At 51.3% G+C, this 27155-nt stretch overlaps 1 protein-coding gene across 6 annotated transcripts in view; it reads left to right on the top strand.

The window, feature by feature from the left end:
- Positions 1–27155, top strand: part of Lilli (AF4/FMR2 family member lilliputian) — a 157993-nt gene that overhangs the window by 85783 nt on the left and 45055 nt on the right. For all 6 annotated transcript variants that reach the window (XM_076820458.1, XM_076820460.1, XM_076820459.1 and 3 more), the window contains 3 exons: positions 16158–16688; positions 19216–19275; positions 26581–26676. In XM_076820458.1, coding sequence (XP_076676573.1) covers positions 16158–16688; positions 19216–19275; positions 26581–26676 — 687 coding nt within the window. The remainder of the gene's footprint in view (positions 1–16157; positions 16689–19215; positions 19276–26580; positions 26677–27155) is intronic.

Here is a 27155-nt window from a genome sequence, read left to right as displayed (position 1 = left end):
CGCGAGATTACGCGGGGGTGGATAGGTTTCCTGGATCGGCGCGACCGATCTCTTCATAATTCCCCTTTTTTCTCACCTCCCTCGGTGGTGTGCTTTCCTCTCTTCCTGCTCGCCCCCGGTACCCGTGTATTTTTCTTGCGCGCGCGGTGGCCAACGATAATAATCGCATTACACCGGCCGCGCACCATTCCACCATACACTCCTCAGCCGCGTATTAAAGATCCTCCGCCCCGTTTTAAATACGTTAATTTCGCGGCGAAATTATTTGGCTGCTGGCGGCGCGTATCCCGTTTCTTTGCAGCGCCGGAGGGGGAGGAATGGAAAAAAAAAGGAGTGCGCGAGCGACGGAAATATAATTGCGGCGGCAATACCATTGTACTAATGCATGCTCGTACGGCCGTGTACAAATAATCCCTCGGCGGGAGGGTGGAGGCTCTTTCCACGCTTTCCCATCTCGCCAGTTTCTCGCGGCGTTTCATCGGCACGCAATCTCGTTTCTTTCCTCCCTCTTGGTTCGTTATAAAGCTCCGGTAATTCGACGATATCTTAGCTTCTTCGTTTCACCCTCTCCGTTTTTTCCCTCCTCCCATTATGGAGCTCTAGAGGGTGGTTGCATCAAGCATAGGTTGTTCAATCTCTCTCTCTCTCTCTCTCTCTCTCTCTCTCTATCTCTATCTATCTATCTATCTCTCTCTCCCACCCTCTCTCTCTCCCTCTTTGTTGTTCCGCCTCGGCGGATCGATTCGCGTTGCATTTGCCTCGACTTCGACCCAAATAGTTGGGTGCATCGGCGGCCGTCCCCCGAAGCCCTTTCCTCGGTATGCGCGTCCCGTTCGATGGAAGCACGATGGGAGGCCGAGAGGTAGATGCTAGGGGGTTAATTAATTGCACCCTTGGCACGAGTCCACCGTTCGAATTTGGCCGTAGCACCCGCTTAACCTCGGTAATGTCGGTCGTGAATTTGGGTAATTTCCCTGCTACACGCACCACCCGTTCTTAGCGTCCCTCCGCGGACCCCGCTCCTACGCACTCCCAAGCCGTTCATTGCCGTTTGACGACTTAAGTATTTTCCTGGCCGGTTTCGCCAATCGGCTCTGATTTATCCGGGGCAATTTGCCGCCGCGCGCAACACCCTGCCCGACACGACTGCACAAAGCGTTAAGCCCGCCGATAACCACTCGTAAACACAGCCTCCCTCGGTTTAACGTTGCACACGAGTCAGTTTACTCGCCAAAGTATCAATTAAGAGTCACACTGTAACGCGCGATCCGTGTAATCGTTTCCTCTGCCGTCGCGGAAAGATCCAGCAGAGCATCGCTTCAGCGTGCACGACCAGCGTTCAGCAGGGGTATTATTAGATCATCGCGGCAGAGCAAATAAGCGGGTGGTTTAGGGAGCGTAATCGGTTAACGGTCATCGTACCGAAATCACCGTCCCGGCTTCGCGAATACAGATTTCCCTCGCATCTCTTCCAAGGCATATTGTTCTCCTCCCTCTGCGAATCCAAGCCTCAAGGAATCCTCGTCGCTACTTCTTTCCACGTCTCCGACGAATGAGAATTTCGACAATCCTCCCCGGCTGTTTGAGAGCCCGCTCGATCGGACGTGCAATCTCGCGTCGGGATTCCAATATCCCGCTCGAAGACGGCCCCTCGAATCCGTGCACGCGTGCTGCTCTCCGCGTTGCTGCATCTCCCCGCGACGATGCACTTACCACGCGGCAAAGGCGCCGCGAGTCAATGCACTCGCGCCGCTCGCGGAGGGACAGAGATCGAACGAGAAAGCGGCTTGCTCCCGCGATAGACCATTCGCACGTGAGTGGTTGTGCGGCTGGTTTCGAGCCGCGCGTGCGATAGATAGCCGAGGGAGGGGTGGAGAGGCCATCAATGTTACTTTAACAATTGATGCCTGACACAGAAGCCACGGCTGCCGCTCCACTAATAACGCGAATCCAGATCGTGACCTACGCAAGCCTGGCTGAATTGTTTGAGAAAAGGGAGGCCGAGAACCTGTGCCGACTTTGGGCACAGGGATTCCCTAATCATTTTGCGATTAGTCCGCGGTAAACGAAAACTCCTGCTCGACCTATCCATTCACTATGCGATGACGTATCCCATCAATGGGAATACGAAATCGACCAGCCTCGCGTGGAGTAACGGCAAGAGTGACAGTGTAGGTCAGAGGTGTGTAGGAAGTTGCTGCTCGGCGAGTGAATCGAATTCAGTGACGCACGGGCTAGGCCGACGCGAGAGTGATGCAGTGTCTGAGCGGCACCACGCAGGGGCCAAGGCAATGCAGCATTTTCGCGATACGGGCCTCGGTTTGATGTGGGGGCTGAGCCTTTGAATGCTGGAGGAGGAACGCCGCCCCGCCGCGGAGAATGGATTCGGTTAGCAGGGTGAATCGCGTAGCGGGCAGCCGTGCATTCGGACGGCGCATAATGATCCTCATCGGCGGTCGGTGCACGCGCGCGACGAAAACGCAAAACTGTGTCAAGTTTGCCGGCGTCCTCCGAGCATCGATCGACCTACTGACATTACTGATGATCGAGGGAGAAAGATTTCGCGCGCCCCCTCGCCGAGGACACGTTTCCGCGTGGCTCGCCGTCGTGGAAGCGGTGGGTGGTCGGTGGAACTAACGTTACAAATAATTAGCAACGCCGCGGAAGTGCATTTTACCTCATTAGTTCCGGCGGCTGGTTCCTGTTACCGAACGTTCTCGTGCCGGGGCAGGGCTTCCTTCGACGGCCCCTCGGTTACGTAACCCGTTTCGCGGCCGTCGATCATCCTCGCAGGCACTCTGTTATCCGCAACGTCCGACAGATAGGCAGGAAATTGTCCGCGCAGTCACCGAAATAGACACAGTCGACCGGCCGCGCGTTTCTCGACGGAGCGTAAACGAATGGTGAACGCATCGACGGATAAAGTACATACCCTCCGCTGGCTGGATTCGATCGTCTCCTGTTCTTAGTCATCGTTATATACCCGAATAGGTACATGTCTTGATATACTCGAGGGTGGCAACGAACCGTTCTTATCAGCAATTAGGACACCGATTGGCTAAGCATTCGCGATCGAGTGCTCTCCGTCGACGCATCCAAAGATAGGCAATAGACTCGTTATCCGCCGGCTGGGTAAACGAAGTAGGTAAGTCCGAAGGGGTCGTGGCCGGAGGAAATAGGCCCCACGTCGGGCGGAATTATAAAGTATGTCATCGCCGCGGTGGAAGCAACTGCAAAGGATGTGAATGACTCTATTTCGGTCGTGCACGAGACCCAAAGCGTCTCAGCGCGGTGCTATAAATACAGAGGGGTAGTGCGCGCGATCGGTCCCGCCGTAATTTCGTCCCTCGCCCTATTCGCCTTCGGTTATAGATGTCTGGCGTCCGGGGGTTACGCAAGGATACCGGGGAGAAAGATTTCGAGACGGTGAAGGGGGTGGGTGGTCCGGAGGGCGGGGAGGGCCAGGCGAAGCCGCGAGACGGGACGGAAGACGAAGGAGGGCGACAAACTCGGGAGGAGAAAAAACGACGAGAAAGAAGGGCGCGGAGTCGTGTCTGTGCGCGAAAAGGGATGGCGGAGAGTGGCGAAGGGGCTGGTGTGACGCTCGCTGCGGGAGAGGATGGAACGAGTTAACGGGGACGAGGGAAAAAAAAAAAGGACGAAGGACGTCGCCGGTCATGGACCGTCGAGCGGGCGGAGGTACGAAGCTCCAGCCCGGGGTTCGTGCCGGTGACGAGGACGGCGTGGGAAGAGGGTGAAAAATAATCGTGGATGAGCGAAGCGCCGATGGATGAGGGGCGCGAGGGGTGCTTTTCGTCCCGACATTACCGTGATTAGTAACTCCGCTGCTAGGACTCGCTCCGTCGTTGGTAATTTTCGCGGATTTTAGGCCTCGCCAGGGCGAGTCGTCGACTCGCGAAATGCTTGGGGCGCGGGGGGTTGGAACGATTGGCATTTCGCGAGGAGAGATTCGCGATTTAACCAGGGTTTGAATAGGTTTCGAAAATAACTGTTTCAAACTGTTATATAAAGGTTCTGACTGGAAGAGTTATGAAGAACCTTTATTCGAAATAACCGTTATAAAGAACCTAAATATCAGACTATATAAATATAAGTTACGGTTCCTATATAGCTCTGTAACTTTTAATTTTTAGGGTTTATAATTTTTATTTTTTAGGTTTGGGTACACATTTGTACATATACATATTTGCTTACTTATTTATAATAATTTTTAAACAATTTGGTTACACACAGTAATCTATAGTTGTAATATGTTGTGATTTCATTTACTGTAAAATTCTGTATAATCGTTACAAGAATCGGTTCTATAACCGCTTTGTAACTTATATAGAATCCAAAAAATAAAAGTTATAGAACCTAAAACATAAAAGTTATAGAGCTATATAGGAACCGTAACTTATATAGTCTGATATTTAGGTTCTTTATAACGGTTATTCCGAATAAAGGTTCCGAATAACTCTTTGAAGAACCGAAATCTTTATAATAACGGTTTCAAGCCCTGGATTTAACACAGAATATTCGTAGTTATTATAGAAACTGATAATGGCATTAGGATGTCGGAATTGAATGAACTCTAATCCGAGCGCAGCGTATTCCCACGCATTCGTTTCGGCTAATTAATTCCGAGGTCTAATTGAGCTGGATCGCGTTGATTTCGAGCCAGTTGGCCGTGCTCGCGCTCCTCGGTTCATTGGATTCTCGGCTCTCGTTTATCCATCCGGCTGTCGATGGGATCGCGTGATTTGCGATCGCTCGCGATCGTTTTCGATCGTTTTCCAGCGAGCACGAGGCCCGTGCGTGGCGGAACGTTACACCGACGAGACGCTGGACTCACGGACACCGACCGTGGCCGAGGCTTTGCACCCGTTTTGGTAGCAAACATACGGTGGCACGATGATGAGTGGCCCGTTTGTTTCTACTCGGCCATGATTGCTAACCTTGCGGAATCCCTCCGATGCTTTACGTTCGACGTTTCGCGGTGATTTATCGGCCGGCTATAAGCGGCTTCGTGTCTTCCACCGGCTGGAATCGCCCGAACTGGTCGATCCATAATCTTTCCATCGTTTGCATCGACCAGCCTCGCGCTTCCTTCCACCCTGGGGATGGGGAGCTGGAGCCTGTCTGACACGAAAAAAGCCGATATCCTCGACAATAGCGACGCGTCAACTTTCCCCGCTGCTTCGTTTAATTAGTCTCGCCCACGTTTCCCTCGGGAGACGTTTCCTGTAGATAAAACTGGCGCGGGCAAGTTAATCGAAACGAACGTCCTTGCCGCCGCTGAATCTCCTCGTGGCCGCTCCAGATGGGCTCTGGAAGCAGGTTAATCGTTCCACGGGTCGCTTATTTATCAGCTCCCTGCCGTCCTCGCGGACAGTGAGTTATGCCGATTTTTGTCTCAACCACAATCCAAGTGCGTAGGTGTGCACCGTAACAGGTGGTACTAGCAGTCCCACACAGACGCCGTAATGCGGTTCGACGACGGCTATTGAGCTCGTCTCCTTAACACCCGCACCGGTCGCGCTCGCTCTGTCACCCTTCGCCGTCGCGCAAGTGTTTGAGAAGCTTGTACCGCGTATCGAGATGTCCCCGAGTGCTATCCCGAGTGATCCCGACCAGACACTGGATCTCTCGATCTCCAGCTGGTCCTCACGAGGATCCTTGACGCCCGTCGCTCGCGAAACGAGCGTCAACCGCGATATCTCCAGCTGCCGATAATGAGCCAGCGATTCTCCGCGCGTCCCATCGACCCGACCACGCGCCGCGTTCTCGCTGCAATATTTATTCCGCGCGAGGGAAAGTTGGACGGCTAGTTTGATCCAGAAAAAGGACGAGCTTTAGTTGAAATTCCACGCGTCGGAATTATATCGAGAGGAACGAAGCTTCCGAAGCACCGGCGGGGGTGGGAGATTTATTCCGCGCCAGGCGTCGGCTCGCGGGATCCAGCGGGACGCGTTCAACATTTCATTTCAGGGGGAACAAAATGGAAACGTCTGGCCGACATCGTCCAGACGTTTCGCTATCGGGGAGCAGCGTGTCGGGCGTCAGCAAATAGCCCCAAAGCGTTCGTCGCGCATTTCCTCCTCTGATCGCGCTTTTTCAACCACCCCCGTCGCCCTCTTCCCCTGGTCGAATTTGATTGTTTCTCGACGCGCGCGCGACAGGCAATACCGCCGCGACCACTCCGAACCTCTAGATTGCGTTTAAACGCTCCAGGCCGTTTTCCCTCGCCGCCTCGATCCTCCCCCCCGCACGGAAAATTCTGAATACATTCCGCAACCGCGATTTATATCTTTATTCGAAGCGATGCTCGAACCTCCGGGCACGATTCCAAAACCCCCACGCGCGATCTCCGCTGTGTACCTACTACCGTTCTCCGAAACGTTAACTCCCTCGCGAATTACTAGAATTATACGAATTAAAAAGCGCGGACGATTGTGTGCGCCAGCTCGAATTGAATCTGCGGCGGCTGCCTCGGGGGGCGGTGGGGGGGAAAAAAAATATTTGCGGTACACGCGCAATTAACCCGACGAGCCCGAATAGGGCAGCCGAATGGCGGTGGAATGGGACGATGGAGGGAGATGGATGGTGGAGTAGCGAGAGCAAAAGGTAGCAGGGAGAACAGAGGTTGCTTACCTTCGCGGGTCGAGGCTCGGCGAGCATAGGAGACGCCAGTCGTCGGTCGCTTAATGCGAATTTCACATGCATAGAAGAAAAGGGAAGCCGTGGAACGGGTGGAAGCGCAGGAAGCGATGCCAGGCACGTAGCGTTTTAAAATGGAAAGGAGGCGAGGAGAGGCGTCGCGTCGCGCGGACGACAGCATTTTCGTCCTTCGAAAGCGCGCAAAAGCTCCCTCGACTTTCCACCCCCCTCCCGTCTACTTGCTTCTGCTCGTTTTTCCACACCCCCGTGGCCAGCGGTCGCGCTTTTGCCCTTTCGATTGCAACGCGCGTTCCCAGCCGTTCTCGCGGGCTTGCGGAGAAAAGAGCAAACAATAGGGATACAGGCCGTGGTCCGTTTTAATATCACGGGTCCCTCTCGACGCTGTCCGAGCATTATAAGCTTCGAGATGAATTCGCGCGGAATATCGACGGGGAATCTCATCGCTGCGGCCAGTCGTAGGTGTACATGCGGCGCGGCGTGTATCCTGCGTCTCCCTTTCTTCGCCACGGCGTTAACAGTCGGACGGGAGAAGTCTCTGTCGTGACGGGAATGAAGAAAGCAAGGAGCTAAGGAGAGGGAGAGCGGACGGACGAGAGGGTTCGTCGAGGCAGTAAATTTCTGTGCCTAAGTATATCGCCCGCGACGTGCCACCCTCCCATCTACCTGGGCCGTATAAATTTCCGCGCCTAATCCCGCAAAAACCGAGCGGCCAAGCGGCGTCGACCGCGATACAAAAAGCCCACTTTTAAAGGGTTAAAAGAGGGTCGGTGCACGGCTCGACCGTTTCCACCGTGGTTTTTGCGCTCTGCGCGCACGTGTGCGACCGCTCGACTTGGATTCTCGGCCGCTAATAAAACGCTAATTAACGCTTCGCCCGCGCAACCGACGCGCACCACGACCGAATCGAACGGTTCGTCGAGCCTCGTCGGGACCTTGGTACGGTGATTAATTACCGATAGCACGGTCGTCCTTCTACCACGAATTCCACCGGCCATGGTGATTGGCTGGCTGTGCGGACCACTCGCTAAAAATCAGACTGGTTTATCTGCTACCGTTAGCAAAGCGATGCTGCGCTCGTTTGTCGCTTCCCGATCGTTGCGACCGTGCGATTCTCGCGGCTCGATGACATTTTTATGATCGACGCTGCTCGGCAGACAATACCACTGTCGACTAATGCCACAGTGTCGACGGAACGGAAATCGAAAGAGACGTCGCGGTGACAAAACGAAACTCTGATCGATCGAACGGCGTCTCGAGGGCCCGTGTAAACGCGACGAATCCCCAGGGCGGCGTAATCTTTGCTTTCAATTACATCCGGCCGAACGAACATCCATCCGCGGCGCGCAATCTACGTTGCGCGTCTCGCCGTGTATTATTTCGCGGCGGAATGGAGCTTTCAGCCGCGGAACAGCTGTCAGACGGAGGCAGCCGACTGGAAAGAGAATTTCTGAGAGGCGAAACGAGCGGTAGCGGTCCCGACGGTTTGCAACACCGTCTACGGGGACCTAGCCATCTTTGTTGCCGCTTCAAAATAGGCAGCAAGGGAAAACGGGTCATCTAGTGGCTGGTACATGTGCAAAAGTCGTAGCCTTAGAACCCCACTGTGACACTTTTAGAACGGGGCACCCCGAATTGGAAGTTGAGTATTTCAAAATTCACTTAACGATTCCGAAAAACTCTCTCGTATTTCTCTTTAAGTATCTTTACAGAAGATATCTATAGCATAGGGGAAAGGTGGGATAGTTGATCACAGTTTTGCTTTTTTATTAAAATAATGATAATGGTTTGCTTCGTTTGTGTTTAATTATGTAAGTAGTGATTCTTAGAGTATTCTCAATATACTTGTACAAATTTGAGAGCTGAAAACTAATTTTAATGACTGAACTTCAACATTTTCTGGCAGTGATGCTATGCACTGATGGGGAGACTTGATCAAATGGTTAGGGAGACTTGATCAGTGAACTGTAAGAGTAAATAACACATTAAATTTCTAAAAAAATATTTATTCTCTTCGTCAATAATATGAAATAAAGGGAATATCATAAAAAGAAAGTAAACTATAAGAAACTTGAAAGAATTACTGAACAAATAAAACCGTAGAATTAAACTCCGTGACATAAAACAACATGAATGCATTCTTAAAAGACATTTTCACTTAAATATCATCTGATTAAGATGAATCATCAGATGAAGAAAAGATTTTCCTTCTCACTTTCTTTGTCGTATTTTTCTGTTTCATTAGCCGTTCTATGGTTCTTTTTGGAGCATTTTCAGCTGTTCAAGTATCCCACATTTCCCCTATGGTTCTTGTTTACACTAAGAGAATCGAAATTTAGTAGTGGAAGCGTCTATTGATACGTTTGAAGAGAACACAGTGTCGTTCTGGAATTAAAATCAGCTACAGCGTTAATTAAATTTATTCAGTGCGTGACTGCAAGTCACAGGAAGGTTTAGACTCTGTTAGATCGAGGAGGATGCATCGACAGCCGTCTACGGGAATCCGTCAATGGGAGTAACGGGAAGCGAGTGAGAGGTAGCAGAAGTGAGACACGCTTCTTACGACCCCACCGAGCACGCGTGTTTATTTTCCCACGTTTTTTCGACGCCTTGTTCGACGCTCGAGACTTGTTTACTTTATCGCCTGAACTCGGTCCGACTCCTCCTATTTCGCCGACCACGCATACGCAGAGTGCGAGTGGAAGAGAAATAGGGAATTGGGTCAACTATCCAGCCGCGAAGGTAAACAAGTTTCGAGCGTCGGGGCAAGGACGTCGCAAAGAACGTGGGAAAATAAGGAGCCTGAGCTAGCATGGGGTCGTATTTCGTAGTGTTTTAACTCCCCATCGCTTCCCCATTTATTCGATTGACGAATCCACGGTGCCTTAACCCTTTGGCTGGCACGGTAGCAGCCTTTTACAGCTTCGATTTCTTTTCCTCGCGAAATGATCCTTGCGTTGGCCAGGAGTTAGGTTCTCCAGGAGTTCCAGATCCTTGGGAATCTTTGAAAGTCCTCGGAGTTTCTCAGCACACCCACGCGTGACGCAATGTGCAGGGCGAAAAGGGGGACGTAGGTTTGCTGGACTCTGATTCGAACAGGGATCCTCCGCTTGCCAGACTGCTCTACCTAATTGAGTTACCTAAACCGTCGACAAGCTACTCCTCCCCGAGTCTGGCGCTCCAAGTGGGCTCCCGCCTACAGGCACTAGATAATGTTTGGAGATGTTTTGTCACGGCCGATTCGCTGCGATTCCATTAGCTTATCTCTCGTCCTATTCAGATCATGAATATGTCCGAGATCGCGCGCGCCTGGTGCAGGTCGTAGGTGTCTGGACGAGCGGCTGGTCTGACAGGTATCTCTCTTTATTAGACCTCATTCCACCGTAACGCCTCCGACTTAGACACCGTGGTTCAAGCGTGATATTAACGCTACCAATTCGTTCACCAACTCCGCTACCGTCTCCCATTTTTTCCTCCGGTTTTCGCAGGCAGGAAAGCAAGCTGGGAGTCGCAAAATACGCGTCTAACATCCCATCAAGCGGGGAAAGCCATCGTTCGATCGTTAATATCCTTCAACGAGCATTTCTGCCGCGGTCCGAACTTTCGAGCTAGCAAGAACCGCGGAAAATGACATTTCACTCGTTACGCCCGCCCCCGTCCCTCCCCCGTTTCTCCTTCGTCCGCCGTTTCCTGGCGTATGCTGTCCATTACGCTTGCATGTATGCACGCCGCACAGCCAAGCCCGCGGAGTATAACGATAGCAAGGGTGGGTCGTTTAAATCCCTCTTCATCCCCCCCCCCCGCCTTCCCTTCCTCGGGCGTATCGCAACTCCGACGATATTTCATCCCTCGCGGTGGTGCGCGCCCGTTCAGCATAATATCAAAGGGAAGCTCGGAAGCTCGGAAGAACAGAACGACTCCGGCCGAAAATCCTTCCGAGCAAGAAACCCTTGCACTCTTGCCCGCGCGTGCGTCGCTGTTGCCCTGCCGCTCTTCCCCGTGGAACCTTTCGGTTACGAGTCCATCTCTCCCTCGTCTACGGCACTCTGCACTCCCAGGCATTCTTCGCGACTCTTCGCTCGGATTTGCCCCGTGCAACGGATAATCGCGACAGTTGCGACAGTTGTGGCCGTTGAGCAGCGTTTCCCTTTCAATCCTCCTTCGCTCCGGTGCACCCTCTCGGAGACGCCGCGTTACTTTCATCTCGAAACGATCCCGCCGCTGCTCCGCGTAATCTCTGCCGATTTTCCACCATTTTCCACGATCCCCCCCCCCCCCCCAGTTTTATCCTCGATTTCCTGCCCCCTCGCGATCAATATCCGCCACATTTGTCAACCAAAAATTTCCATTCCGCGGTTGCGCATAAATTAGCGGTAATTACCGCGGACGGTGCGACTGCCCTTGGGCGTGAATCGATAAACGGCAATTAACGAGCGAGCCACCTTCGAGACCGCGAAATCGGCCCGCAACGCGCTACGCGGTAATCGCGCGAAGGCGACAAGACAGATACTACAGAGACACGGCCGAATTTCTTTCCAACCAACGGTCTCGGACGACCAAGTGGCCCGGTTTTCACAACCTCGCGCCACCGTGAAAAGGAGCGTCTTTGCTGTCGCCTTTTGTGCCGTATAGAATTCTGCGCGCGATGGAAACGATCCTTGAAGCCGCCTGCAAAACGCGTGCGGCGTTTTTCGTCGTCCAGGGACTTTATTATTATTATTATTATTATTATTATTATTATTATTATAATATATATACATTAGTGTACAACAGCAAAAACAGAGAAAAAGACAAAAAGAAAAAAGAAATAGCAATACACAGCGCATACAAAAAAGCATACAATACGTAAAGTAGGTAAATGGTTCACACACTATAAATTCACACACAACGAGGTTACATAAGTTTACATAAGTTTATCAAGAGCCTTGTTAAAGGAATAGGTTGATTCCGTGAAAAAATCAAGAGAATCGCCAAAAGCGTTTTCAGCATTACAAATACGATTTATCGGGTCTGAGAAACCGTGATTCAACTTATAAACCGATGGATAAAAGGATTGTCTCAACCGCAAAGATTTTGTAGGGGCGTAAAAATTAATTAACCGAAGGAGTTGAGGACATTTTGTCATTCCATTAATCAACTTGAACACGAACAGAAAGTCAATGCGTACCCTCCTACTTTCAAGTGATTTCAAGCTAAGCAACTTCAAGACGGGCGTGTACTCGTGATCGTTACACGACAAGGTATATTAATTTGTGCCTTCAATATCAGTATTCTGATTTTTTTGACGTTCCTCAAATATGATTTCATCCGTTTCTTTAAACTTAGTTAGAAGTTTTATTAACAATAAGATTAGTGCTTTGAATACAATTTATTCTTTATGCCTTTTTTAGGTTTATTTATTCTTTGTCATGGGGATTCAAATTTATGATGGAACTTGAATAGAGGAGTAATATTTAATTATTTTATTTCATTAATTCATCGAATTCCTTTAAACGTTCTTCGCCACAAAGCGCGCGTACCGAGCGTCTGGTATCGTCGGGGTATCGACGACTCGGGCGACTATACTATCAATCGCGAATAATGCCGAACGGTCCCGCGGTATTTCCTAGAGACAGTCAGCGGCGAGCGTTACGCTTGGCAGCCTCGAGCGCAGTACACATGCCTGCGGCGTAATTTCTGTCGCGTTGAACTGCAGCCACGGCGAGGCAAACGGAGGATTGATAACTCCAGGGTAGATCGTGAATAGTGAGCGTGGTTCAAGCCTTACGTGGCAAGAAACTGTACTTGGACGACGCAGTGGCTCCTTTTCGCAGTGGTTTCTTTCGCCGACGTTTTGGCGCAGACCTTCCCCCCGTCTGCGATCTCCCGCGCGCCCCGTTGGACGGGTCGTTAGGAGAAAGAATCGCGGAGCTGCCGCGATAGAGGATCCTCGAGTTTCTGTATTTTCTGGGATCGCAGCTAATGGTAAGGTGGCTCGACAGCACGCGAAATTGCTCGTTACTGCCGCCGTTATTTTCTACGCTTCCATCCGCGACGGGGCCGATGAGGAGCCAGCTGACAGGGCGCGAGAGGGCCTGCTAATTTCGGCGGCGCAGGCACGAAACCAAATTTCCTCGCGGCGCGTCACTGACGACGTAAGCAATCTTTGGCTATGCTTTACGCGCGCAGAAGCGTCGCTTGCCAACTGCCGAGGCTCGCTCGCCACATAAGGCGGCCGTTAAATAAAGTTTCACCTTTGCCGCGAGATACCCTCCGCCAGCCAGCCTCTCGCGACGCCCCGAGGCTGCTGTATCTTTTATCCCTCGGCTCCCAGAAGAACTCTGCGCGGCGTGTTTGATTAAAACTTATCGGTCGAGGGCTCGTTAATCTGCTGGGCAACTGTGCCCGATGAAAAGATTGCCTAGCCATGGATTAGAAAGCTAACCGGCGACGGATTCGCTAAACGGCGTGCCCTCTGCTCACTGGCGATCTACGCCTGGCCATTCTCGACACAGGGCAGCGATGAATCTCGAAAATGGATCGGATAAGGGGATCCACGAGCCTCGCGTAAGTGGATCAAAGCGGCGGGTACCGGCTCGGGAATCGCTTTTATCCATTCACGGGAGGAATTCGCACGAACCGTGGACGCGTGGGCGTGTGTGCGTGCACGGGTATTTAGCCGCATCAGCCAGACACGAGAGATTACGCGTTCGAAGAACGTCGCGGGTCCTGCGTCAATAGTAGCCGCGTGCACCCACGCTTCGAGTCTCTTCTGAATTCATTCACACCCCACGTATCAGCTGAATACATTTTTCCAAAATCTCGCGTGTCCTGCTGGGGGGAAGGTGACTGAAACTCTTTTGTCTGGTCGCTGCCCGAAAGCGAAACCTTTGCGACGAATCGTAGAGGAAGTACAGTATATTTGGAACACCAGTTTGTTTAAGACAAATAAAAAATTACAGCAGAGGATGGGAAGAAATAAAACTGCATAATATCATAGGAAAACTAATGAACCTCTATATTTCAAACTCTCAGTAATAATAAAAAGCAAAAAGTAACTGAAACTTTGATCTAAACGAAAAATGACAGGAAGTATCGATTTCGTTAAAGCGCAGGTAATTTGGAATACCGCTATTCCAATTTACCTTGACTTTATAAACTTAAAAAAAAAATGTAGAAAATACAATTAATTTCTTTTATGATCTCGTCAGGCTGAAAAATCACAATATAGGAATAATCTTAGGTAAATAAAATACATAAAAGTAATATTTAAGTTAAACGATTTTATTTAAAATTCAGTAAAAACTAAAAAATTTAGTGTATTTTAAATAACATCGTTTAACTTAAGTTTTTTTTATATATTTTTTTTATTACTTACTTTTTAGTGTCTAAGTTTTATTTGTGGTTACAGGCTGATTTCAAGTCGTTTGGATTTGTGGTTATGGGTTATATTTATTGATGACTGGGTAATTTTTTAAGCCACTTGGCGTTATTTTTCATAATTTTGTATTGTTATCTAAACTACGTACAACTGCAAAGTTTCATATCTATTGGATAGTTGGAAGTGGGTTAAAATTGAGTTTCTAGATTTGAACCAAACAAACATTAAAACAAACAAACAAACAAGCAGAGGATCGAAGCTGAATAAAATCGTTTAAAAATCGTTTAATAAATAGCCAGCTCTGTCCCAAACCGACGCGGCGGTAGCCGTTACTCGTGAAACAAAGGCATTGCTAAGCTTTGGAATATTCCAAATTACCTTCACCTTCGGTGTTCGAAATTAGCAACATGGCATTGAAACTTAAAATGTCATGACACACTTTATATTCTCGAAATTATCGCAAAACCGTCAGGCAACCATAGAAGAACCATGCGGATGAGTAGATTAACTGTTTAACTCTAAAGTTTTGACATATTTTAACCGTGATTGGAACGATTGAATGCTTGCTGAAAAACTTTTGCAGATTGACTTCTTATTCTGCAGATTAAATCAAAAATGTTAATTTGGCGGTTCATCCACAAACGTCATTAGTTAACAGGTCATTAGCCCCTATTATCTACGGTGTTACAAATTAGATAGCGTTAATAGTTTATTAGCTACTTCGGTATTCGAAATTACCAACGTTATTCCAAATATGCTGCACTTCCTCTACGCTTTATCCGCGACGACGCGATGGATTTACGGCCTCGTTTCGGCGTTAATAGTAAAACGTGACACGGGGTAGTCGAGCGACGGTTAGTGGATGCCACGATTGCGGGAATTTGCTTTACGACGCGACGCTCAAGTATTATTCCGTCGTTTTAGGCTGCCGATAACGCGAGCTGGATAGAGACGATTGTCGAGCAGCTAGGGGGGGATCGAGAGGGAGGGAGCGAATGAGAAAGCCGCGGGGAGGTAGAGAGGAGCGATTGAGCGAGGCCTGGGTGGAGGAGTCCCTGACCTGGTCACCTAAGCGTTCCTCTCTTTCCTATCCTCCGCGAGTTTCCCTCGGAGCTTCTTGCGACATTGCGTTTATGTGATCTCGGTGCTTGGCTCCCTCTCCGACGCGTAATTAGCCGCGCACACAGCCCTCCCGTGACTCTCGAGACCCTTTGAGGCACCGTGGTTTCAGCGTAAAAATGTTGAGCCATCTTTAGATTGGATCTCGGTTAAACCGTGGTCTCCCTTTACTCCGCAGTTGATCGTGGCCCGTCGTTCCCGTCTCGCTGGGACGTGGATCACTCTGCCGCCACCCTCTTATCGATCCCTCGTTGTCTCCTGGACTCGTCGGTTAATCGCGGGGCCCGTAGAGTCGGCGGAAAGTCGTAGGCCGGCGTTCGGCTTGGATTAATGATTTTCTTCGAAAATTCCACGCTGCCCGGCGATGCATCAGCTGCTCGTTAAAGAGCGGCCTGGTAGCACTCGGCGCAGAAAAAGGGTCCCGGTGTGAACAGGCGTACGTGATTTATAGCGCGCTCATTAATCACGTTAAGTTTCCACGGCGCTCCCCGCCTCCTTATTAAACCACGATTTCATCTCATTGTCCTTAGAGACAAAGGCAGGCGCGCGTTGGAACATAAACGCGCATCTGCTATTGCGGCTGCAACAATGTGCAACCGACGTGCGCGCCGATCGAACAGGAACATCTTGGAACACCGCTGTAAACTTACTAGCTACTGTCTCGCGGTGCTAATTGTTGCTGCGAGCAGCATCGAGGCCGCGCTCGCTTAGTTTCCCCGCGGCGTGGCTAATTCGGGTAACTCGGAGACTCGAGCATCGGCAACCGCCGAAGAATGTCCTCGAATTTCTTTTCTCGCCACCGCGATGCACGTACCTGTACGTATACCAGCGTCACGCGCGCGTCGCTAAACGTCGCTAAACGCAGATAAAACAGCGGCACGAAACACTGCTGTTGTACTAACGCGGCTCTCGAGCCTGCGTATTAGATGGCTCCGCGTATCGGTAATAATACCGTCGCAGTTTGCGTTGCGCTACATAAATGTGGTATGTCTGGTTGCAGGTTAACCCAGACGCGCGGGACAGCACGACGCAGCAGATCCAATCGAAACTAGGCAACTATTCTCTGGTGAAGCATCTCCTGGACGAGCCGAAGCGGCTGATCGGGATCGAGGGTGTGCCGCCGAGCCCTGCCCCGTCCCCAGCACCCTCGTCCCTACGAACGAGTTCCAGCACGGTCGGCTCAAATTCCAGGAGCTCGCCCTCCGGCCAAGAATTCAAGAAACCCGGAGGACCGAGGACAAGCTCGTCCTCGTCGTCCTCGTCGTCGTCGTCCGGTCATCAGCGCGGCGGCTTCGTGAAACCGGCCGACGGGAAGCCGCCGTACGGGGGCAGGGGTGGCTACCCCGGCCAGCCCGTCAAGCACGGGGGCAATAGCAACGATCATCGTAGCCACGGTTTATTACCCGCCAAAGGACCGCCCCCGAACTCGCCCGGGAACGGCACGCTCGTTGGCAATTCGAATATCGGGAATTCCAGCGGCAGCAGACTTCACTGTGCCGGCAGCAGACTGTCCAGGTTACCTCTCGATAACGTGAGTATCGATTTCCATTGTTTCGTGGCCACCGCCTACACCTCCATCTCCACCCTCCCCCGACCCTCCTGCCCGCCTCCCCTGCCCAGTCGGTCTTGTTTACACGAGTAAAATGTCGCCGACGGTGCGTGTAGTTTCTGCCTACCTGACCGGTGCGGCGGTGTCTCTCGACTCCGCCGAGGTCGCCGGCGTTATGCCAACTCGCGCCGTCCAATCTACGCTCAATCGATTTTTTATACTCCGATTTGTTTACCATTGCAACGGGACTCAATTAGCCGTCGTTGTTGCGTCTCATTTAACACGACTTGATGTTAACGAGATCCCCGAGTATACAAAACTTAGGATTGCAATGAATTCATTTTCTTGTGTTATTCTCTTCGTACGCGGGATCGGTCCCCGGGAGCAGATCGCGCGTTTCCAGTACAATCGGCGCGAAGCGACAAATAAGAGGTTATTACCTCTTGGCGGTTTCATCGGAACGGCCGGAACGCGTGGGAGGCGGTTTCAGGGCCCGTTGTTGGATGAAAGCATCGCGGCGACAGGTTCGTTGACGGGAAACGAATTGCTTTTCAATGGTAATCCCCGCTGGAGGAGTACACGCTCGACGAGGGACGGAGAGGGGGGAGAGTTTGGTCGAGCCCTAATACGCGTGACTCCTCGAGGTGCAAATTTCATTGAGATTGACTATCGATCGAGTTTTCTCCGATTCTCCCTGTGCCCCGTGTCTATTGGCGTGCTCTCGAGGCTGCCCCTCTGCCGGTGTACTTATACAATTAGGCCTGGAGGAACGTCGACATCCTCTTGGCCCTCCTACGGTCGAGAAAATTCATTCCCCTGGTCCTTGATTTTTTCCCATTCTCCCTGTGGCCCGTTTATCCCTTTCAACGCCCCTCCTCGGCCGTTCGAATCGCTCGCTTCCCCTCGCAATTCGTTTGTCGTTCGTTTTCGTCCGCGAAATTAGCTCTGAATTACGCCGGGGCCCGACGACAGGCGGAAGAATACAAACAGCGTTCTCAGATGAGTAACGCAAACGCCATGCCCGCTGTTTTTCCTGCTCGATTCCTCCGGATCGATTCGCCGACACGAATCCTCGTACCCAGCAACTCCTCGCGATTATCCCGTCCCCTTAATTTCCCCGATGCCGTGTCCTCGAGCGAAAAGTCGCTACCCACCTTCTCTCCGTTGTCTGTTTCAGCCCCTCCGCGACGCGATCCACGCATTTTCCCCCATTGTCTCCGCGTTTTCTCTCTCAGGAACGACCACTCGACGGTTACTCGTAATATCCCTGCTCCCTCGACAGCCCCGCCACGCTTCACAACCCCTCTTCTCCTAGAGTGTTGATTAATGATCGCTCGAGAGCTCGTGATAAATCGCGGAAAGAACGTCGCGAGAGTTTCAGCGGCGGCCACGGATTTGTTCTCGGATTTGGCTGGTTTTAATTAACAAACGCGCTCGGGCGAAGACGTTTTACAATCTCCCAGACGGTATCGGCGATTACGGGCGCACTCCCATCATATCACACCAGAAATAGGTCATTTTTAGGATTTTATTTTTTATTTAAAAAAAAGTAAATGGGGTAGGTTCAAATCACTTTCTGGGCTGTGTTTGTACATCTTTAGAGACAATATATATATTTTTTTTAATTTTTCTGTAATATTGCTGGTTCGTGGCTGTGAATGTCTTGGTGATACAAAAAAGTTCCTCATCTGCGGAATTTTGATCACTTCTTAAAGTTTATAAGATTGTTCGTGGATTAATTTATATTTTGTGCGCATTTTAGTTTTTTGTTCATTCGGTTTTGTATGCAGTCTATTTTATTGTGTTATATCTTTGTCAAAAATTGTGCGGATTTTAGTTAATTTAATTTTTATTTATTTATTTGGTTTTGTATAGATGCAGTATATTTTATTTTGTTACATTTTTGTAATTCCATAAATATTAAGAAAACTGAACATTTTTAAGATAAGTACAAATATTTATTTACTATTTTAATTATATATTTCTTGTGAAAATTTGAAAACCGGTTGAACCGGTTTTTGGGGAATAGTGGAATTCGAAAACCGTTTTTTTTCAAAAGTTGGTTTTTCTATAAACTCTACATAGACTACATCGCTACGAATTTTGACGCGAAAGCTTAACTGGCCACTCTTCAGAGGTAAATTTTTAAGAAAACTTTAATGGAAAGGTACCCTTAACGCCGTCGACGCGTAGTTCAATTCCATCCATGGGAAGGAACATATTGCAGGGGAAAAAATTACACCCATACATTGGGAAGCATGCTCAATCCCCGTTCGTTTTAATCGCTTTAATTATTCCGACCGCTTTTGCCTCGGGGATGATTCGGCCGAGCTTGGGAAAGCTTGTTGCAAATAACGAGGGGAATTCGAATAAAACTCTTTGCTCGGACGCTTGTTGCATCAAACATTTATTCAAACAATACCCAACCCCACCCTCGATATCGTAGCTCGCTGCGCCTATTTAATATCTACACGCTATTCTAATCGGACGTTTTCCCTCGCTGTTCCAGGGAACCAATTCGAGGCCAGGCCCAACCGAGAACTCTGCTGACTTGGAGAACATCCTGAAGGTGAGCTTCCGCACAGACTTGACCATTGATTGTACTATCTAACGATTTTGCGGCGGTGCGCGACACCTCGGGCCCAGTAAACGTCGAACTTTGCCTTGAGCCGAATCGTGGCTGGTAGCCTAGCTTGGTCGATAAGTCAATTTTCTCGTCGATGCAACGCTATCTACCTCTTCCCGTGGCGGTCATATCGCGGCTGTCGTTCAACCGAATCGACCCACCGTTTTGGTCTGGCTGTGTATCGGCCTTCGCGCCGCCATCGGGCACACAATTTCGCGCCCCTACAGGGACAGGGAAACTTTGTCGCCGGTTAATGGAACCGGCCAACGACGAGCTGGCCTTTTTCCTTTTTCCTTTTTCATTAACTGCTCGGACGGGCTGCGACGAGGAGCCCCTCTGCCCTCCGCGCAACCAGCAGCAGCGACTCGAGAAGCCTCGCAATTTAGAGACGTCAAAGTTGCGGGCTTTTCGTAGCTCGTCTTGTTTACACGTAGCCGGGAGTTTGGCGGCCGGCAGTATCGGGCTGGAATAAGTTTCCGCGGAAAAGAAAACAGTCCGCCCAGGCGATTCAGCCGATGTCGAAACGTCGCGACTATTTATAGTAGGTATCCTTGAGCGGTGAGGTTCGATTCGAGTTATTTCAAGCTCGTAAATCCACGGACACGGCCGTGAAACTAATCGAAAGTTCTGGCCTGCGAGTCGCGACGATTGGTCCAAGAGTCGCGCACAAATCTGTTCGCCCATCCTCGCCGAACCTTTTCCATTCAGAACCCGCGCGGTCGATCTCGCTCTCTCCATTCGGAGAACAAGCTAAGCTCTTCCTCTCAGCTCCCAATGAGGACCTTAGTTAATTTCGAGACGCGCTCTTGGCCACGGCGTATCGCGACCATCGACATCGAAGGTGGGAGAAGTTATCAGGAGGGCCCCTGGGCTTCGTCCATTCCAGCGGTTCGCGAGAGTCACGCGCCACCGTGATTACCGGCAATCTCCGCCGGCGCGTAATCGCGTTTCCGTCTAAATCAACACCGCGAGGCGGAGCAATTCCGCCCGATCGATCCTGGGCGCCGAAAGAAATCAATTCCTCCCTAAGGGACTTTTCGCTCGATCACGCCGAGCGAGCAGCTGCGGACAATTTGTCGCCGAGGTTGATGCGTCGCGATCCATCGGGCTCCAGCTGGGAATAGGGAGTAATGATATCGTGGGAGTGCAGAGGCACGGTCTTCCGAATGCAGCGGGAAAACGCGCAACGTTTTAACTCGTCGCTCGGCCGTGTAACGAGATTTTCGGTATAATGCACTCGGTTTCGGTGAAGGCTGTCAGAGGGTTGCCTGGCTCGAGTGCTAATTTATGGACACGGCTTAACAGCGATTATCAGCGAATTGATATTATTACGGCGCTGGGATGCTGTGCGCGCTTGATCGAGTACGGAGATACAGTGTCCGCGATAAATGTCGTGATACACGTGTATCCGTTGTCGATGGGACGCGATTAATATCCCGTTGATGAGAGATCGTAGGCGGCGGATAGCCCGGGGCGTGAAGCTTAAGGGGAAGGAATCTGTCGACAGTTTGGCTAGCTTACACCCAGGCAGCATTAACTAGTGCACAGACTTGGGCCAATCCTCGGCCCGCGCAGCTCCCCTCCGCGCATCTCAGAATCGGTATGATCGTTCAGTGTTTACATCCAGCGATCGAAAGATGAGGAATGGTTGGCGGAGCGACTCCGAAGGCAGGCTTCCAGAATCACCGCTAAATGGGCCGTCGCGACGGCTCGCTCTCGCAGCTTCTGTCCGGCGTAGCAGCGGACGTTACCGTTCTTCAGGCTTTTCCACTTTGAGCGCGAATTTATGACGATACCAGGCGGCTGGTCGTCTGCAGAGTTGCAGCCTGGCCAGCCTCTCCTCTGCCCCGTGCCCCGTGCCCGCCGCATCCTCCTTCCACCCTGCTTCCCCGTCCGTTCGGTATAGAAGCAACGTCGAGGCCCATGAATTATTCTCACGGCTCTGCCCGTGGGAAAATACGAGAGTTGCGCCAGTAGGCATCGTAAATGCGGCTGCTAATTGCGCTGGCCGACGACCACCGCTAGCTCGCTCCTGAATATCGCGTTCTTTCGACACCGCTATCGCCCAGCGTGTTCGTCCCTTCGACCTGCGTTTCGGACGCTTCTTCGTTCCGCCGCTCCCTTCCTCTCGATTAATCGAGGGATTTTCAGCTTCCATTACCGGCGCGGCTCGCCAGGGATATTTAGCCCCCCAGCGCGCGGAACTCTCTCCCCGACGATCGTCCGTGCCGTTGGATTTCACGCGCTCCAGCTTTTTTTTTTTCTCGCTTAAATTCGATTCCCGTGTAGCCCCTTGTAAATCGCGGGTAATCCACTTTCCACGCGTGCACGCTCCACTGGACGTTTCGATCGTCGGATTGCCGTCCGGCCCTTTTCGCTGCTTCTCTGTGTCACTTGGACGGGTGTATCCCTTTTCAGCCCCTGCTCGGAGGCCCGGGCGGTTAACCGTGCGCGCCGCGAAGACAATTAGGCCGAGTTAATAAGGTCAACTCGACGCTGATTAAGTTAACTCGCAGCCAAAGTCTCGGTCGAGCTACCGCGGCTGCGCGAGCGCTGGACAAGACAGAAGGGTTCGTTGGAAAGTTTTCGTAATTTTCGTGGGCGTCTCGTCGATGGAGATGTTACTCGCGTTGCTCGCGAGGCTGCAGGCGGAGGCGGGAGAGAACTTGCATCACGCGGCCTCTCCAGTGCACCGGCGGAGGGAAAGAGCAAGTGCAATCCCACGAGTCCTCTCGTCGAGATGTTTCGCGGAATATTGTTACGCTCGCGCCGCGTCGCGAGATACAAATACCTCTGCGGCTCTGCTTTCCGTTCTTTTCACGGCGAATCCGAATCTCCACGGTTACGGCGCGCGTTTATCGACGAACGCGGATAATGCTCAGCCTCCGAACCGATCCCTCGGTCGACGTTCAGCGTTTCGATACCGCCGAGGAGAAACCTCTGTGGAAGGGAAAAATACCGATTGAAATTGATGAATCAGGCCCGCTGGATTGATGGAATGCCTAAGTGACAAGGGATTCCAGTGGTTTTGGCAAGAATCCTCGATCGAATGGTTCGGAGGAAAAGATTCACTCGCACGGATGGGTACATTAGAAATCAATTTTCATGGGTGGCGGAAGAGATGGCCTCCCCGTTGGTCCATTAGGCACACACACGATAGAGAGTACTCCTGACAAGGAGCGGTGGGGGGAAGCCGGGACCGCAAATGCGATGCCGCGAGTTTCTTTGAAGAGCCACTGAACCGACCATCGACTATCCGGTAACGGGTTTTCGATCCTTGTCGCGTGCCCTGCATAATTACCGGCGACTTCCTTTACGTCACTCGAGGAGCGAGCCCAGTTGACCAGAGCGTCGGATGGCGGAAGGGTTTCGCCGAATTTCCCTCAGCCATGACAGAGCTGTTCCACGAAAGGAAATTCCCTGTCGCAAGGCTTCTTCCAGCCTTGTTCCTGTCTTCTTCCTGCCACGGGATCCCGTGCCTGATACTGTTAGCTTCTCGTCGTATGCATCGGCTAGAACTGACCCAACAAGTTCCAGCAACTGGAACACTCCGAGAGATCCTTTTAGTCGCCCGAGTTCTTTCACCCCGAGTCTGAGTTTAAGGACACCTCTCTTAAATAGCCCGAGCTTACGACACGCAGGGGTCCTCGCTTCGGACGGTGTTTGTAGTCAGGCTGCGGATCATCGAACTCCTTTGTTCCACCGCCCGCTGGGGGATAAATAATTCAGCGCCTGTCGCGGCGACGAGCTGTCTTATCATTGTCACCAGACTCGCGGAAACTTTGATTTCTTTCACTGGACACCTCTTTATTCCAACTTTACTGCGTCCTCCATCGCCTACAGCTATCGATGCTCAATTCTCTCTTAACTATTCCCCTCGCGCAAGCTTATAGGCGATCATAGGCGCGCCAAGAAATCGAGGCAGATTCTACTTTTCCAGACAACCGTGTCTCTTGTTTGAACATTCTTTACGGTCCAAGCTCTGTTCCCAGAAGGTCAATCCTCAACCCCCTCCATCGATCGTTATCTCGTGGACCCATTAGACTCGTCCAATCTACATAACTCACGGCCGCGTTTCGTGTTCCGCGGGAATAAAAGCTGGCCGGTCGCGCGTGCAAGCGGCTCGCACGAAAATGGTCGCGGGAGGGTGACTCAGCCTCGGGAGAATTCTCTCCTCTTGGCAAACGCGTCGAGCAGTTTTTCGTTCGGCCCTGTCGACGGCCGCGGGATGCAAATGGACGATTCCGTACGCGAGTCACGCGTGTCTCTCGAGCTGCACACGAGCGAGCGTGAATAATAAGTCGCGATTAGCGGCCAAAGCGTTCGTCCTGTTCGCGTTTCTCGCTTCATCGCGACAGTCCCCCTCGGACCATCCCGTTCTGGCAGGCTTCCTCCTCTACCTGGAAACGATATCGTTCCACTTCTTTTGCACTTCTCGACGTTATCGCGAGAATCGTGGAGAACCGAGACAGGCCGGTCGTCCACCCTTCCGAGGGGGGGGGGGAGCCACGGGGAAACAAAGGAATGCCCGGGGAGCCAATTTCAACGTCAAACGACCCTGTCGCCCAGCAATGGATCGCATCTACCCCTCGTAGGTAGGTAAGTACGATCTACCAGCGATCAGCGATCCAGGAACACCGGATAATTCGAAATACTCTCGATGATTCGCGGGACAATGGAACCGTGAGCGAATTCTCGATGCCTCCGGCAGACTTCCCTTGGCATTCAGCGCGGCGGAAAGCTCCTAGGTAATTAGATGTCAGCGAAATGCAAATGTTTCAAAAAGTTTCAAGACAGTTGGTTGGTTGAAAGAGAGAGAGAGAGAAAAAAAGGTGGGAGGGACGAACTTTATCAGTGGCGTGGCAAACGTTAATTAAGTTAAAGCGCGCGCTAGCACCGGGGATACGCGTCGACGAGCGACATCGCGACGCGACGCGCGATTTTCGTTCGCCGGTGAATGTGGAGCGGAAAAATATCGAAACGTTAACTGGTAACAATGTTCCGCCGTACGTTTCCGCTCGGCGGGGTAACGCTGGCATTGCCGTTGCACCGTTATATTCACGACGAGCCGCGTTACATTATGCATGATCGTGGAACGATCCAGCACGGTTGCATTATTCTTTTTCGCGGACGATATATAATATCCCGCGTGGCAGTGAGGCTTTCCCGCGGAACTTGCGGATCCCTGCATCCAGCTTGCAATTTCTGGGAACACGTTCGATACTTAAGCCTGCGCAATTAATTAGACAATCGAGATTCAAAATCTTCGAACTTTTTAATCGCTGCCTACAGAGGTTTAGACTAAAATAGTTTAATCGTGATTTTATTATTATACTCTTTATTAGTATTATTGAAAATAAACGGGAATTGCGTCGTGGCGTTAGATACTGTAATTATTTTCTACTTGTTTGTTATGGCCTATTTGGAAGGACTGAGAGTTTGGTGGGAGGATAGGGTGTAAAACTGGTAGGGATGAGTTTGGAGGGATTTGTGGTGGGGAAGTGGATTTGAGCAGCTAAACTCTTTGCCTCGACTGCATCTTGAGGATGAAAAGTGCAATTTTTAGTGGTATTCCTATGCTTAGTCAAGTAACCCCGTCCGACATTGTCAACGTGTTAAGGGTCGTACCTACAAATCCCTCCACGCAGCGGATAAAATAAAATACCCTAAATTATAGTGAATGTATCACGTTTCCACAAAGTATTCATGAAAAATCATCAAGCAATACTTAGTGGACAAAAATTCATGAATAGTCGAAACAGAAGTATTTACTTCCCGCCGACCTTTTTAAATTTTTCATTGTCACTGATAGAACACGCAAGTTTTTGTCACGGTGGCACGTTAAATGGCAAGCTGGTCATTCATATGCTTCGATATCGCGAATCGCAGCATAATTTATAGCATAATACAACAATTAAAGGGAATCAGTCAACTAACCTCGTTAGTCAACTAGCCCCGGTCTCCTCTGCTACCCGAAAAAAAGTCGACATAGTCTACGCAGGATCAAGAACCGATTATTAAGCGATTTTGAATCATTGAAAGCATATACAAAGCACTCCTTATCCATTATTCATCGAATATTCATTCCACAGTCCCGTGTTTGCTCACTTTCCTCCGCGAATTCTATTAACCATGTTAATTTGTACCCACGCTTCCGAAACAGAGGCAGATCCTTGTTAAATGTCGCTGACGCTCCCGTCTCGTTTAGCCAGCCTTTCGCTACAGGATATTATAACTTTCCTTTGTCTCCGTTTCGTACGCATTGTGCTGGACTCGCGGACGAGTGCCCCTCCGACGATTGTGTCGACATCGCGACAATGCGATCCCCCTGTTCCCACACCGCGGGCAAGACATTCCGTCCACGTTTCTAGTCCACGTTCCGCGACGCACGTGCGTTATCTCTAGCGTCACGGTTCGGAGCGTGGGCGTCGCGCCGTTTAAGAAGGTGATTATCGACGAGAGTCAGTCGCCACGCCACCGTTTGACGCGGAGGGGCACGTGGAGCGGCTATCGAGCGGTGGAACGCGGACGGTTTCCACCGCTCACCTTCGGCCAGTCGAATTTTCTCGACTGCGTGATATCCCGGCCGGTAAACAAGCTCTGCGAACGGTGATCAGAGAAAGGAATATAAGCACCGCGACGAGAGCCTTTTGTCTCGTCGGCTCTTTGTTCCCCGTCGACGGATGTCTCGACGGGTCAATGAATCGGTCCCGACGATTCACCCGTGGAAATGCGTTTCGTTTGCAGCGCCATGCCTGTGCGCCAGACGACTGCATTGTTGGCGTGTTTGCGACTTCTAGCGTGTCTCCCGCGGAGACGTGCGCGCCGCGGAGGGAGAGAAAGAGTAGGAGCCTGAGAGAGTGGGCGAACGTTAATAGGCACGCTTCCGAGTACCTGGTGGACGCCGACGGGCCGCGATGATACGCGGAATTCGTGGCCCTCTCGCGCGCTGCCCATTGACGTAATCGTGGCCCAGATGCGCGACGTCTTACGCAAAACTGCTCGCTTTCGAGTCGCACGGCTTGCGACAACAGGCCTCGATGCCGCGGCGAAAACCAGCCCGCCTTTTTCGCGGCTGGAACAATGAGCGAAACACGCAGGGACGCGGTCGAGGTTTAGCAATCCGCGCCACGGATTAGCGTGTGTAGCTAAGCGAGGGTCGCTCGAGCTTGAGAAGCACCGAGCTTTTGCATTTTTGCAGTCGCGATCGTTGATATTCTAACTAACCATCGACCGCCTCTGTTTCAGGAGATGACCATGCCGCCCACACCTCTGACGGCCATCGCCCAGACACCGAGGAAGGAGCCCGAGTCAAAGTTCACGTTCAATCCCGTGCTGGCGAAGGTGAGAACTCGTCGTTTATTCACGAGACACGGGCAAACGCGGCTATACAGTCTAGCGCAGGGGATAAGTTAGATTCTAGAAGAACGCCGGAGCCCACTGGCGTTACGAATTTCGTGGAGAGATCGAGCGTTGTATCATCCCAGTGAACGATGGAAAATGCAACGATCGCGCGCGTCCGCCTCTCGCGTTGCGGTCCCCGAGCAAGCGCATCGATCGTGCAGGCGTTTCGAATCGTATCGATCGGCTGGAGTGTTTCGTACCACTTGGCACCGCGTCAAGAAGCTCGTCTTCTTCGTCGGCGAGTCGTCGTTTTTCGCGGATAAGGCGGGACTGGTCTAACCAGCGCTCGTTATATAAAACGCGGGATTTCGGTTTGCCTGGCCGCGAGGAAACAGGGGAACCCGTTAAATACGCGGCAGGAACGCGTGTTCGATCGATCGACCACGGCAGTTTCGGGCCGAAGGAGCTAGGTTTCGTGC

This window comes from Andrena cerasifolii, chromosome 9, assembly GCF_050908995.1.
Source record: "Andrena cerasifolii isolate SP2316 chromosome 9, iyAndCera1_principal, whole genome shotgun sequence".
NCBI lineage: Eukaryota > Metazoa > Arthropoda > Insecta > Hymenoptera > Andrenidae > Andrena > Andrena cerasifolii.
Note: the sequence above shows the minus strand (reverse complement) of the source record. Positions and strands in the feature narration are given on the sequence as shown.